Below are 15,508 nucleotides of genomic sequence, written 5' to 3'. Positions count from 1 at the left end.
CAGTAAGAAACACAACTTTGGGCCAGGGAGATGGCTCAGTGGAATATGTGCTTCCCTGGCAAGCGCAAGGTCCTGAGTTCAATCCCTGGTTCTGCCAAAAGAAAAAGAAACACAACTTCACGTTGTAGTTTTTCCCTCTGTAATAACTGTCAAATTGTCACAATTGGTGGTTTTGCATCTATACTTTGGGGGGGGCGGGGCGGGAAGACACAGGGTCTAGCTGTGTAGCACAGGCTGTCCTTGAATTCACTACATAGCCCAGGCTAACCTCCAACTTGTGATCCTCCTGCCTCAGCCTCCTGTGCCACCTCCCCTGCCCACATCCATATTTCTTCTAAGATGGAATTTCTTTCTTTTTGGAAGGCAGGGTCTCACACTATGTAGTTCAAACTGCCAATGATCAATCCTCCTGCCTCAGCCTCTGGAGTGCTGGGATTACTGGCATGTACCACCATCTCCCACTAAGGCAGTATTTGTTGACCTACTCCTGGACAGAAATTTAAATTTATTAAAATAAATTATTTCCTAATAAGAGGAACACTAAGAAATAAGGTTTTGTTGGTATCATATTCCAACCCCAAATGGGACACAATTCAGCTCTGATACTCAATGCTGAAAGGTAGTTGGGGCTGCACTAATTTGAGGCTCAGGCTTTCCTTCAGGAGACTGTCCAATTCGGATGCAGGCCCCAAGCGAGGCCTTTCAACAGTTTTTCTGATTATAGGGCTGGGATTCCTGTGAAACTCTTCATTCAAGAATTTGATAAAATCAGTCAAGAGTTCAAAACACTGTAGCACAGAGCCCCTGTAATGAGAGCTTTTGACTGAGGCTGCACGACACAGGCCAAACCCTTCAGGAATGGACCTCAGGCGCACCTGCCCTGGCTGAAGGCCTTCCAGTGACCGTTCTCCAATGTAAAGCTCCCTCGTGGTCAGGGACGTGGCTCAGCAGCGGGGCTCCTGCCCTGCACACACAAGGCCCCGCGTTCAATCCCTAGCACAAAAATACAGCTACCGAGGGGCCAGGAGTTGCTGTCATCAGCATAACCAAGACACTCCTGTCCTTCAGGAAACTCAAGAGATCCAAGGTTTTGAGACAAAAAACAAATTCCTCCTCACACCCGTCAGTATGTCAAGGGTTTTTCCCACTCACCGAGGACAGCTCTCTGGCTCCGGTGGGAACGCATCCTCCAAGACAATGAAGAGACAGCCCCTCAAACCAGAATGAAATTTTATTGTGTAAAGTGTATAGAGTACGACTAGGATTCTCCTGTACAAAGTACACAACAATTTTAAATACAACTAAGAGAACTAGGAGTCCTATGACAACATGTGGTACAAGCCGAGCCATTTACAGACACACTAAAAAACTTTTAAATATCTTCTTTCTCCACAGAGTCCATGTGCATGTCTTAGAGCGGAGATGGGGACACATCCCGGGCAAGGTCACAATGGCATTTTATTGCCCTCGATGCTGATTTTCACTGCGTGTGCAGATCTGCTTTTTTTCCTGATATCTGTGAATTTTCTCATCTGCTTATCCAGTCGACTGATACCTTTCTTGGAAGTTGCCTGAAACTAAGAGTGGAGGAGAAATTAAAGAGCAAATTATTAAAGTACATAAATCTACTTTTGTCTTTCATCTTCTATCTGAAGGTTAGTAGTCAGAGAGCTCCTGAGTCTAGAACAGCCAGAATATGCGGAGGTGACCTCAGGGACAGGGCCAAATACACACAGCAGTGTCAAGCACCGATCACACTCTCAAAGGGGAGCAGTTTTCCTGTTGCTGTGCCTTGTTTTCCTTCGCTGTGGCCCCTGGAAATCGAGAAGTGGAAAGACACTGAGCCTACAGCTGCTCTCGGGTCCAGCATTTGCGTTAAAACCAACCTTTTCCCTGTCAAGAGTAATGTGAAGCTGGCCACCTGACTCCATGGAGCATGAAAGGAATGACCTCTGACAGCAAAGAAAAGGCACCTAAGGAACAAAGCCTTGCGCACAAGGAGCAGGGCAGAGGGTTAGGGAGGCGAGCTACTGGGTGCTGGAGCTCTGGGGGTCCCTCGCTCCGCCTGGCAGCTTCCGTGATCTGGTCTGCACACGTTCCAGGACTCTGCGCTTTCCCTTTGTATGTAAAGGTTTAGCTGGTTTTTAAAAAAAATCTCTGTATGCATTTAGAAGACTACAAGTCTTGAAAAGATGTGGTCTTCAAGAAATTGGTACTGTTCAGAAACACTGGACGATCTGTCACAGACGTTAACGATCAGCGTGAACTCTTCTCACCACGTGCTAACCACATAGAAGAGTGGCGAGTGATTAAAGGATGGCTTTTTGTGCTTTTTACCAGATGTTCATTATGCAATGTCCCCTGAAGCTCAATGCAAAAGAACGCTACGTGAAGTTGGGCTAAGAGCCATTTGGGGTGAGTGTCAGAGTGACGACACTTTTCTGAGCTCAGGGGCCCTTCGGGCCCTACCCCATCTCTAGACTCGGTCTCATCCCAACATGAAGTCAGTGAAGCACCAGGCAAGGCTCTCCTCAGCAAGAGCCATGCCGACCACCTAAGCTGTAAGACTTCTGAGTTAGTGCAAAAGTTCAGCCATATGACAAAGAGCTGGGCCACCATGACACTACTCCTCAGATCTCCCAGGCTCTTCTGAGTGTCTGACTTCTCTCTGGGCAATGCGCTCTAATTCTAGTACCTGGAATCATCCACATCAGCAATCTCAACTGCTCAGATCTCTGCCACCGCCCTGCACCAGCTGGCCTCCTCCTGGCCCACCCCTGCACCCTTCTTCCAAACCTGAGCCCTGACAGAGCTGTTCAGCCCCGGCAGGGGACACACGCAGGCCCATGCCAACCTACTTCTGCTGACACCGAGTTAGCCCGTGTCTGAAGACACGCAGATCCACATAACCTCCCACACCGAATTCTACTTTCCCTTCCTAATTCATCAGCTCTACACTGTACTTCTTTAGGACAGCAAAAGTAGATGATACACTGGTTCATCAGAGGAAAAAGAAACTCAAAAGATGAAATGACAGAAATTATAGCAGTACAATTTCAATTATAGGAAGTTCAAGAGAACAAAGAACAAGTCTATCAAACTGGTTTCATATGTTGAAACCATGGATGATTTTTCTTTTTTTCATCTCAAATTTTTCAACAAATATAAAAATTAAGTTTAGGGTATTAATGAAAATACATTTAAAATATTAAATTACTAACAGTGGCGACTTAGTGAAAGAGCAGAGTTTGGGAATGGAGGTTAATCCAAGCTTCTTCAAATTTAAAACTAAAACAACTTAAGATAAAGGGTTTCACTAAAAATCATTTAGCCACTCCAGGTTTCTGCATGGACAATGTGCTTTCTAAATACTCATTAGTGTCCCTACGAATATAAGCACTAGAGAACATGCAAGATGCTTTCCTAAAGAGGGAAACAGGATCAGGAAGGTTACGGATATTGAGAAGGTAACGGTACCATCAGCCCTGCACTCTTTTCCTCCTCCTCCTCCTCTTTTTGAGGCAGGGTTTCCTTCCGTAGTTCGGGCTGTCCTGGGACTCACTATGTAACACAGGCTGTCGCTGAACTTGCAGCAATCCTCCTACTTCAGCCTCCCGAGTGCTGGGACTACAGGTGTGTGCCACTATGCCAGCTTCTTCCTCACAGTTCTGGGGACTGAATCCAGGGCCCTAGCACACTACGCAAGGGCTCCATCACTGAGCCAACCCCTGGATCAAAGTATGGCCTGCTGGAGCCCAGGCCAGCTACAGCCTCCATTAAACCCGCCCACCACAGCTGTGCTGGGCCAGGGCAGGCAGGCAGTGCCCCGAAGCCCTCTTCTCTCCTCCAGTGCCAGCGAGGTGTCAGGCTCCTCTACCACCCTTCTCCCCACCGGGAGGGAGACCAGAACTAGCAGCAGCAGCTGACAACCATGCAGCCCCAGAACAGCGGGATGCTTCCAAAGAAGACGCCTTTCGGCTTCAATTGCACTTTCTTCGTCAGACTATGCCGGATTTTCCGGAAAATAAGCCCTCACTGGAAAATAAATCCTAGCATGACCGTCCCTCCAAAATAAGACTCAGATAAGATGGTCAGCCAGATTGTCCTGTTTAGTATATCCACTGCAACACACAATGACATACTGAATTAAATATTAACATGCAGCATGCAGTTGAATATAAACAAATAATACTACTGACGTTAATAATATAAATGATTATTTATAAACAGCCAAGCGGGTGACTCTGGATGAAAGGTAAGCACATCAACTTGAGACTCTCTGCTGAATGATCAATCAGAGCATAGACAACGCGAGAATGACGTAGCATGCACTTGCGATGAGTGGGCAGCATGGCTGTGGCTAACGTGCATCTTCCCAGCGCAGTACGTCACCACTGCGTGATGCACTGTGATAGGCTGCAAGGAGAAGAGCTCCAGTGCTGGAGGCAGACTGGGGCTGATGGTCCCCAGGAAACAGAGACCCAAGAAATACAGGCCAGAATTTGGAGTTAGGACAATGTTCAAGACTGTGACTGTACATGTACACAAACAGATGTTGATTTTTGTACATGAATAAATGTAGGCTATTGTACATGAAAAAATAAGACATCCCTGAAAGTAAGCCCCACTGCTTATTTTTCGGAAAACAGTGGTTTCCATCTCAGAAAAGTATTGGGTAAGAAGATATTACAAAGAGAGGCTAAAAAGAGGTACAAGGCAGTGAGAAAAGAGGAAGTTAAAAAAAAAAGAAAGTACTAGAGAGGAAGAAGGCCTTGGGACAGAAGCAGCCCCCCACCGCCCCCCACTCGTTCTCAGTAAATAACAACGCAGTCTGTTGCAACAGCTGCCGGGCAGCACAGGGACCAGGACGGGCCTGTGGAAATAACTGCCGCGGCACAGGCCAGCGAAACAGACGGCAGCAACATGCACACTCTGCACACCGCGGCGAGGCTGCCGCTGTGGCTCTCAGAGCACAGAGGCCAACGAGTCTGGCTGGTGATTTAGCTCTTCTTCACTTGTAACCACGTACTGCACCAGCTTTATGCTTGTCCCTGAGACACTGACAACAGAAAACTAAGCTGCCTCCCTTCCAGCAAGAGGCCCTCAGCCAGTACACACCCTGTACCGCAGAGCACCCGGACAAGAGCTTTTCCGTAAGCAGCAAGTACTAGACAGGAGGCATGCAAAGCCTACCGGGGAGTGATGACTACCTGGCTCACGTACTGACAGAGGAATGGACCTCCACGTCAGCTTCTCCACGTGTGGGAGGCCACACTTATCTCAAGGTGCTGTCAGGCCGTTACTTGGGAAACTAGAAGCAGAGGCCTTCCTGTTAGGAACGCACACCACACGACCTCACTCTGCCGGCAGCGCCAAGCCCATGCTTCCTGGGATACCTCGCAGGAACGCTCTGCAGGCCGGGCCTACAGGGGCATCCTGTTGCCTTCAATGCTGAACTTGACAGCACGGTGCACTCTGCTGAGCCGTTTCTGTTCTGCAAATCGCCTCTTATGCTTTTCCAGTCGGCTTAGGCCCTTTTTAAGAATACCAGGCTAGAAAGAGCGGTTCAAGTGGAGAATAAGTAAGACCACCAAGAAACAATGTCTGAGAAGCGTTTATAATGACAGAGGAAGGTTTTAATCTAATGATTTCACAACAGAACTGCTTAGACAGCCGGAAGAGAAAGGGAGGGAGTCTGCAGAAGCAGGAACACTGGTACTTAAAGCTGTTCTTCATAAAAACCAAAAACCACCGTGCCGGATCACTGTAGGCTTCAAATTCCCTGGAAATAAAGGGATGCAAGGGAGAAACTTCCTGTTTCTTAATATTGGTTTAATTCTGAACACAGCTTATCAGCAATGAACTTTGATCTTGGGTTATACTTTCTCCTACTTAGGATTGTTTGACCTGTGATTTGGCTAGATAAAAGGTCAATAAACAGTTCCCTATAAATCAGATAAACCTTAAGAACTTTAAGGACTCTTAAATATGGAGAAAAAAACCTCAAATGGTAATCTCTGTGTGAGATCCACCTTGCTCCTCCTCTGCTTGCTTACCCTGGATGACTCCATTTCCACGTTCCACTTGGGCCTGACAACATAGTCCTTGTTTGAAGGCATGGGGACCCTTGCTCGGGCACAGAAGCCAGGATCTCCAGGCCTAAGAGCCCTGAGAAAAGCAAGAGGAAAAGCACGCTGAGTACGCAGTCAGCTCCTGTGGCGCCCCGAAGCCACCTCACCCCCTGTACTCCATCTGCCGCACTCAGCTGCAACGCTTCAAGTCTCCTCTGCCTCCCGGGGCACTGCCCCCGCCCTCGCCCTGGCAACCGTGTAATCAGCTACGCTGCTGCCCTGGGTCAGCCCCACAAAGCCAACTTCCTTTGCGTTCACACGGATCTCTGCTCCCCAGCTCTGGATGGCAGCATGCCCTCTCCTTCTAAGACTGCAGCTCCAGCAGGACTCTGAATCCTAAGGTCACTAGTCTGGTGGAGTTACTCAGGAGTTTTCTTGTGGCTCGAGTTTACTTGTGAAGATAAAGGAGTCAAAACGAGCCCCAGTGGGGGCCGGGGAGATGGCTCAATGGAATAAGCGCTTCCCTGGCAAGTGCAAGGGCCTGAGTTCAATCCCCGGTTCCGCAAAAAAAAAAAAAAAAAAAAAATGAGCCCCAGGAGTTCTCATAGTTTTGAGTTCTCATAGTTTAGAGTCTCAAACGAGACCGCTGCAGTTCTTATAGTTTTGCATAAACAAATCACACGGTAATTGCCGTATTTCTTTTTACAGAAACCATTGAGAGAACTACAGATTTACCTGTAGTTATAAGAAGTACTACCAAAGGTATTACCTCCTGAAGGCAGGCATGCAGTATCACCACCAGGACAGTGACACAATCCTGAGTTACTGTATTTACTTTTCTTTTTTTTTTTATAATTTTTTATTTATTTATGTGTGTGTGGCCAGCTTAGCCCACCTGGGGGCGGGGTGGGCTGGCATGTGGTGCTGGGGGATCGAACAGCGGTCCCTGTGCTTTGCCAAGCTTGTTCCAATCAAGTGCTTTAGACCACTGAGCCATCTCACCAGCCCCACTGTATTTACTTTTCCTCACCTTCACTTGAACTCATTTGTTAGCTCACAAATCTGAGAAGATCCATGTGAGACCAAAACACAAGTGCCGCCAAAAGGGAAGCTCCTCTGGGGTTGGCTGGGCACTCCTCCTTTGGGAAACGGGGTAGCTCCCTCTAGTGGTCAGTGGAAAGCGGCGGCATCTCTCAACTTTAGTGAATGGTGATGCCAGTCTCAGGATGTGAGTTAAAATTCTGGTTGGAGCCTTCAATTCCAGCCAAATTGTCCACACTTAGGTTACCAGCTATGGCAGCTTTGCCTCTGCTATATCATCTCAACCTTCCGTCCATCCCTCTGTGGCTCTGTTCAACTGTTTCTTAGCATCCAATTCCACTGGGCCGAGCTCCTCCTACATGATGCTGTCAGCATTCCAAATCAAACCCAATGGCTTTATGCCTAGGCTCAGAAACGTTCCGTGGGGTCACAGAGAGGTGAAAACCCCTGCCCCTGATTTTAGTCCCTCCCTAGGCCACATCTGGATCCGGCACCCCCTGCCGCTCCATCATCTCTACTTGCCACTCTGAAAGCAGGCCCTGCACACCGACTCCACAGCCTGGCCCAACCCCACCCTCTACACACACACCTCTGAGAACATGGACCATTTGCTGCTGCATGTGAAAAACTTTAGCACTTTGAAGCAGCAGCAAAATCTTGATGGAATGAACCGTTAATATTCCGGAGCACTACTTTTCTTAAAATAGCGAACAGAAATCTTTTATATATTCCAAGAGAAAAAATTAATACAAAGTCCTTACTTCTCCTCTCCGGTTAGCACCTTTTCCAGGTCTCTTCGGGGGGTCTGCCCACCAGTGCTAAGAAAAGAGCAAATAGGGAGACACTGGGAACCTTTTTTATTTATTATTATTATTTTTAACCCTATTATAAGCACAAACCAGGTGTCAAACTTAGACCACGATTGGCTCCTTTATACTGGAGCAGGGGAAGTACCTCCTAATCATTCAGAAGTGCTGTTCATTCCCTACCAGGTTTCATGCGGGAGCAACTCCGCGTGTGTAACCAATGACCCTGGCTCTTGCATGCAGTATGCTCCCCCAAGCAGAACAGGAACTTCTTTTTTCTCTGGGCTTTTGGAAATGGACTAGAAAAGTACATTTCTGCAAGTGGCCGGGAACAACATACTCTCCAGAACCATGAAAGAGGCCATGTCTCACGAAATTTACCCAGGAAGGTCTTGGTGTGGGGAAGACCCGCACCCTAGGCTACTGGGTATTACCAAGTGCTTTCTTCTCAGATCTAACACACAGAGCAGACAAAACCCTACGTCTGCCATAATGCCAACATCCTGTCACCTCATTTTCCCAAACACAGGCAGTGACAGTCACTCACTTACTCCCACCTGTCCCTCATACCTGCTCAGTCTCCGTCGCTGAGGCATTTGTTCTAGATCTCTCTGCTCCCTCTCTTCTCTTGTCATTCCTTTGTAGTTTGAGGTAAGACCAAAGATAGGCCGAGACCACTCATCTGTAACAAGAAAAGACCCCCAACTGCTTAGCCCATAACACTGTTCTTTCTCCCACGAGGCTTTATGCACACACTCGTACAGTGACGGTGAGCCTTTCACGGCTTGCAGCGACACAAGCAGCTGCTGCGGCACGCGTGCTCTGGCTCACCACGACTGCGCTACGCCCTTAACATCTTTTTCTTAAGGACACTATGATTTCAGGACCATTGACGGGATAAACACAATACAATATTGGTACTGTAAAAAAACTCTGGATGACTCAGGAAAGTAGTGTAAAAAGACCAATTCAATCAGTAATCACCAGAGATTTAAAGAAAGAAACACAACCTGGTTTGACAGTCATAAACAAACTGGGTTAAACATTTTATAAAACCATAACTTAAAAAAATATTTCTAAGAAGCAGCTTAATTTCTAGCCTTACTCTGCTGAAAATAGGAAATATTTAAATCCTACTTTCTTATCCTAACCAAAACCAACTTATTACTTATCAAAATGGTCTAAATTTTTAAAGTTTACATTTTTAAACCAGGTGTGATATTGCACACCTGTATTCCTAGCTCTCAGGAGGCTGAGGCAGGACTGCTGTGAGTCTGAAGGCAGCCTGAACTACATACTGAGTGAGTTCAAGGCCAGCCTCCACTACAAAGTGAAGCCTTGTCTTAAAACACCAAAAGAATAAAAGTTAAAAATAAACACAAATTACATTTTTATAGCACGGTGCAGAGACTGTGTCCCCTTGACCCCATTACAGGCTCTCAGGTGACCACGTGCGCACTGCTCACTCCCTAGAGGGCCTGCGGTGACCACCGTTTCTGTCTGAAACAACGTGGCTCACTGTTGAACCAATATACATAAACCAGAAGGCACCTTTACAGACACAAAACAGGCACCACACTAAAAAGAGGCAGGATTCACAGGAGTATGTAGTATCTTCTAAAACTGTGCACTGACTCCATCCCAGGATTCAGAATCAGAATTATAACTCATGGATACCAGAGAATTTTCTGTTTCTCTGAGCCTGGGGGGAACTGAAAATCACTGCTTAAAAGCAATCAAAAGTTTATCATTCAAGGGCCGGCCAAATAGCTCAGTGGATTAAAGCGCCTGCCTGCAGGGGCCGGGGATTCAATCTCCGGGCAGTGCTGAGACGGCAATTGAGCCTGGGCTTAGTGGCACGTGCCTACAATCCCAGCTCTTAGGAGGCTGTAAACAGGCAGATCACTATGAGTCCGATCTAGCAGTCTGACTGAACACCCTGTAGACCCTTCCCTAAAATACAAAAAAACCCTCCAAAACAACCCCCCCAAAAGTTTATCATTCAAAAGGCAGTAAACTGCAGATGTAAACTGTAGACCAAAGATTATGGTATTATGTCTCTGCTTTTTTATTTATTATTTCTCTAGCAGTCTTGATAATCTTAAAAATTTAACAGAAGGATAATTAACTTTTCAAATACAGAAGCTTAATTAAAATTTCTTTCCAATGTGAAGCATGAAAAGAGTTAACGATAATGAAAACAAATACAGACGCCATGCTTAAACCTGAAGGACTTGAGACATAACATGGCGCTTCATTAATAAAAAGTATTCTAGGCTGCGGATTTCTTAGGCATTCATGAGAATATGGGAAGCGTTCTGGAGCATTATGTGGGTAACAACTGCAGCGGCAGTAACTACAGAAGAGCTAACATTTCTTGGGTACTTCCTGCGTGCAAGGTGTTGTACTTCATGAACTTCCTCTCATCTAATCTTTATACTAACCCAGAGAAAACAGACGTCAATTTTACAAAGGAGACCAAGCACAAAGTTTAAAGCCCTAGGAAGGACCCGCAGCAAGGAGGTGGTGACCTACACGGGGAACCAGGTACGGCTGACTCTGGGCCTGAGTTCTACCCCTCCACATTTGTGATCCATGACTAGAAGAGACACGCTCCACGTTCCCTGTGGTGAGTGTGGTCACAATGTACGGCAAATATATGCTACTACTACTGGGGGAAGAAAAAAAGAAACACGAGCTTTTTATTTGCTATATACTCAATCCTGGATAACATAGTAAGTATGCTGAGAAGCACTTTAAAGTATGAGGAAAAAGGCTGACACTTTTAAGAAGCTACTAAAATGTTTCTGTTCTACTAGACTCATTTTAAACATTGGTAAAAAGTAGCTTTTATATAAGTCTCTCTTTATATAGACATAAAAACAACAAACAAAAAGCAAAGTTTACATACTGATTAACTTCCCTGCCATGTCCTTGTTGGACCTGGATTCCTTGGGGTGCTTATAGAGATACATCACTGCTCGTCCAATCCCACTATGCTTCAGGGTCTCCTGGCTCACACTAGGTAGCTGGGGAACACAAACACATACACACAATTAATCACTCACAAGCTGGGAGCTTTGCTGATCTATGCTAGAGGACCTTTGAGCCCTGGCTCATTTGCATCTGCACACATTTTAAAAGCCCATTTCTAAGATCTACACATACTAAACACACGGATCCTTTGTATTCACATAAGAAGTTGAGAGTTCAGTGTTATCCAAGTTGAAGTAAAACCAACCAATGTGACCAAGTGTGAAGCGAGTATATTTACACACAGCAGTTTAATACAGGAGTTAGCACAGGCCTGAAGTCAGTGCAACTGAGACTGAACCCAAGCACAGCCACCTGTCTGCCATCTGACCTTGGACTAAGCATTCAACTTCCTTTTTGGGGGGTACTGGAATCAAACTCAGGACCTTGTGTTGCCAGGCAGGCACTTAAGCCACTGAACTATCTCCCTGGCCCAGTACTTAACATCCGAGTTTCCATTTCCTCGCCTGTAAAATGGATACAGTACACCTACCTTACAGGTTTATTGTGAGGAACAGGTGAACCAAAGTACCTGCACAGCGCAGGCACGTAGGAGGTTCTCGGGAATTCCTTGGTGAGTTCCAGTGGCAGGCCCAAGGCATCAGCCCACGCAAGGAAGCCTAGCTCAATTCCCACACAGGGTCACAGGACTTTGAACATGGCATTCTTTCTACATCCACGTTCCTCTCAGGCAAAGTCCAGAGAGGAACTCTGGAGTGCAGAGTCCCTCTTCATGGAGACACACTGCTAATTCAAATCCTTTTCCTTCAACCCTACAGTTATAGGAAGCTATGGGTTCTTCCATTCTATTATTAGGCAGTCCTTTTTTCTAACCCCTTTAGGGAAGACTTTGGCAGAAAGAACTTATACACAGTAAAATACAGAAGTCATGAAAATACAAACCACATCAGAAACTTAATGAAGCACAACCAGACTATCTGCTGCTAACCTCCTGCAGAATCTTCAGCAGCTCCTCCCGAATCTTCAGCGCTGGCAGGCTCCTGTCCGGCAGTGGGGACAGCCACTCTTTGATGGCAGACATCACGCCGCTGTCAATGAATGTCTCCTTAAGGTCCTGCCTGCAGTAACAATAGCACAAGAGTCAACTCTATGAAGCTGAATTGCACAGCATCTCCCTGAGATGTTCTTACATGGTTGCTGATATTTTTTTTTTTTAATTTATTTATTTACGTGTGTGTGTGTGTGTGTGTGTGTGTGTGTGTGTGTGTGTGGCCAGCTCAGCCCACCAGGGGGCGGGGCTGGCTGGCATGTGGTGCTGGGGGATTGAACCGCGGTCCCTGTGCTTTGCTAAGCTTGTTCTAAGTAGGTGCTTTAGACCACTGAGCCATCTCACCAGCCCCTGCTGATATTTCAAACTACTGCTTTTAAAAAAAATTATATAAACATTCAGTATCACTGGGCCTCTATTCTGGTCTCAAAAGCAAAATGAAATTTCACTCTTATTTTCTAGGCTTGGCCAGCAAAGATGATTTTTTAAAAATAAAAACGGGGCTGGCGAGACAGCTCAGCAGACTAAAGCTCCTGCTTAGGGAAGTGCAGGGACCTCGGTTTGATCCCCGGCACCACAAGTCATGCCAGGGTGGGCTAAGCTGGCCAGAGTCTGGGCGTTGTAGCGTATTCCTGCAATCCTAGTGCTGGGGAGGCTGAAAGCAGGAGGATCACCACAAGTCCGAGCTAGCTGCACAGTAAGACCCTACAACAATTAAATACATTTAAATAAATAACCGGAATAAAGGCAAATGACACAAGGCAGACTAACGGTAATATGAAAGGTACACTGCTCACTCTATCACAATACGATTTCTTCAACATCTGAGGAGGCAGAGAAACAACAAATGTGCTAATCTCTACAGGACACCAAGAAAACAGCGCCCAGGAGAAAAACAATCTCTGCCAACGCTGGCAATTAAAATTCCACTGCAGGAAACAGAATGGATGATGTTAACAGAAAAGCTGGCCACACAGCCCTGCCTGTTGCGCAGAAGCAGCAGCTGTTTAGTCGTAGTAGTCCTGAGTTGGGCTCGGGGCTCATTAATGCACTGATTCATGTAGTCCATCAAATGCAGGCTGCAACTTTATTCAAAGAGAAAGCAAAACTGCTGGTGACTGTGAGAAAACCAATGAAAAGATTTCCTAACAAGGCTCCAGTAAGCAGGGCAGCATTATTACAGAACTACCAATGATCATGATGTGCAGGGACATACAAGTTCTTAACAATATGTGCTCCATGTTATCCAATTTATGGTTTTTAATCACGTTGAGAAAACAGAAGCAATTTTACCACACGTTAGACTATCTGTAAAGAGTAAAATTAGTTGTTTTCAAGTTTTTCCTTCATAAATCAGTGTTCTAGGTGCTGAGGAGATAGCTTGGCAGTCTAAGTGCCTGCTGAGCAGGCACAAGTGACAAGGACCAGGGTTTGATCCCTGGTACCGCATGCTGTGGCAACCTTCAAACCCTAGGCACACAGTGCCAACCACCAAAACTGGGTATGGTGGCGCACACCTGTAATCCCAATGCTGGGGAGGATTGCTACGAGTCTGAGCTGTGCTGACCCTGCACCAAGCAATTAAAAAAAAATTTTTAAAGCTTAAAAACCAGCAATTTTCTCTTCTATCAGGTATCCAAGTTTAAGAAAAATTAATGAAATCACTGCATCTCTGTTGCCTGGGCAGATTGTCATTATCTAGTACCTTTTCCAAGGAAGTAAGATACTTACTTTTTAAGATGCATAACCACAGTAGGCAATAAAGTTAATTTTTTTAGAGCTGGCTTTTTTTGATTGTTCAACTGTCTGTCTTCCTGTTCAGAAAAAAGACAAAAAAAGATTTAAGAATCCAGAAGTAGCCGTTACTAATGGATTAAAATCACTGTAATTATGAACCTTAAAGCAGTAGCTTCTCAAGGAATCCGCAACCTCTGCAGGGCATCAGGGCGTGCGTGTAATCCTGGCACTTTGGGCGGCAGAGCCATGAGGCTGGCAAGGTCAAGCCCTGCCTGGCCAAGTAAGAAGATCCTATCTTGGGCCAGGGAGACAGCTCAGCGGCTTACCTGCCTGCCTGGCAAGTGCAAGGTCCTGAGTTCCATCCCTGGTACCACACACACACACACAAAAGACCCTATCTCAAAATAAGTAAAAAGGGAACACGACCAGTGCCACGGTCTGCCCAATGGGAGGAAAAGGCTATATATGTATCAGTGTGAAGGAGGCTCTGGGCACAATCTTCGGCATGGAAAAAGCTACAATTTTTCCTAGAAGTATTAATATGGTCCCGCATCTATCGAGCTCATTCGATGACTTGTAGCTCAGTGCGAGACCGTGTACGGTACACATACTACAATATTAAGAAATGCTCAGAGGAAACCCAACTTGGTGACTCTGCTCCTGCTTACATAACTCACACACACTACTATAATGTGTAACAGAACACAGAACCGCGCTACTGTATGGAGCAGTACAGTCAACAGAAATCCCAGTACTGGAGAAACAAGGCAGTCTACGCCATCCCCGAAAGACATGTCCTAAGTCTGAACAGCACACCCTAACTGTAAGTCTGAACTGGCATTACCCAGGTAGCTTGTGAAGTGAGGAATGTATGTATGATACACACTTCTTTGTATCTGTCTGAGTCAGTCAAATCCATAAAATTATTACAGCTACTTTCAACAATTCTAAATAGAGGCACAATTTTAATTTAAAGTACCAGCACAATTATCAAGCTCCCAGAGTTCATTCGAAAGACAAATTATTATAGCCAATCAGTTTTAGTCTGTCTTCCAAAAATAATCTTCTAGCTATGATTTGTATGCTATATGACCAAGTAAGACTTTTTATTTTGTTTTGTTTTTTTGCAGAACCGGGGATTGAACTCAGGCCCTTGCGCTTGCCAGGGAAGCACTTATTCCACTGAGCCATCTCCCCAGCCCAAGACTTCTGGTAGTTACTTGAATAACGTTTATTCTTTAGGTACGAAAAGGTCAGCGTCTACAAATGCACAACGTCCCTGTCCTGCTCACTGAACGAGTGAACGCGCAGCGCAGCCCTACTGCACCCAGGTCCCGACTACTTTCCCCTGCCTCCCAGACACTGATCACTACTGGTACCTCAGCAAGTCTAAGAGGACTGACCGTGCTTGCCGCCAATGAATTATTGCTACTACAACTGTTGTTTTGTTTTTGTGGAACTGGAGACTGAACTCAGGCCCTTGCGCTGCCAGGCAAGTGCTTATTCTCCTGAGCCATCTCCCTGGCCCCTATAACTGGTTTTTAAACAACACTTGGACCATTTTTACAATTTGGACAGATTTTTTAATTTTTATTTATTTATTTTTGTGGTACCAGGGATTGAACTCAGGACCCTATGCTTGCCAGGCAGGCACTTTTTCTACTGAGCTATTCTCGCTGGCCCCACGACAGGTTATTTTATTTATTTATTTATTTATTTATTTTTTGGCGGAACCAGGGATTGAACTCAGGCCCTTGCGCTTGCCAGGGAAGCGCTTATTCCACTGAGCCATCTCCCCAGCCCCAGACAGG

At 45.9% G+C, this 15,508-nt stretch overlaps 1 protein-coding gene across 4 annotated transcripts in view; it reads right to left on the bottom strand.

The window, feature by feature from the left end:
* Nucleotides 1-1,213: 1,213 nt before the first annotated feature.
* Iws1 (IWS1, SUPT6H interacting protein) overlaps nt 1,214-15,508 on the bottom strand; it is a 43,101-nt gene continuing 28,806 nt past the window's right edge. For 2 of the 4 annotated variants that reach the window (XM_004626321.2, XM_023709716.1), the window contains exons 8-14: nt 13,692-13,774; nt 11,901-12,030; nt 10,830-10,947; nt 8,489-8,600; nt 7,874-7,930; nt 6,057-6,168; nt 1,214-1,577 (exon numbers count right to left, since the gene is read on the bottom strand). In XM_004626321.2, the coding sequence (XP_004626378.1) occupies nt 1,446-1,577; nt 6,057-6,168; nt 7,874-7,930; nt 8,489-8,600; nt 10,830-10,947; nt 11,901-12,030; nt 13,692-13,774 (744 nt within the window). In that variant the 3' untranslated portion in view covers nt 1,214-1,445. Of the gene's footprint in view, nt 1,578-5,396; nt 5,553-6,056; nt 6,169-7,873; nt 7,931-8,488; nt 8,601-10,829; nt 10,948-11,900; nt 12,031-13,691; nt 13,775-15,508 lie in introns of those variants that run through there. The other 2 variants (XM_023709717.1, XR_002820015.1) reach the window with 2 other exon arrangements.

The sequence above is a fragment of the Octodon degus genome, unplaced genomic scaffold, assembly GCF_000260255.1.
Source record: "Octodon degus isolate 3935 unplaced genomic scaffold, OctDeg1.0 scaffold00014, whole genome shotgun sequence".
Taxonomy (NCBI): Eukaryota; Metazoa; Chordata; class Mammalia; order Rodentia; family Octodontidae; genus Octodon; species Octodon degus.
The sequence above is the reverse complement of the archived record's forward strand: the minus strand, read 5'-3'. Positions and strand labels throughout refer to the sequence as shown.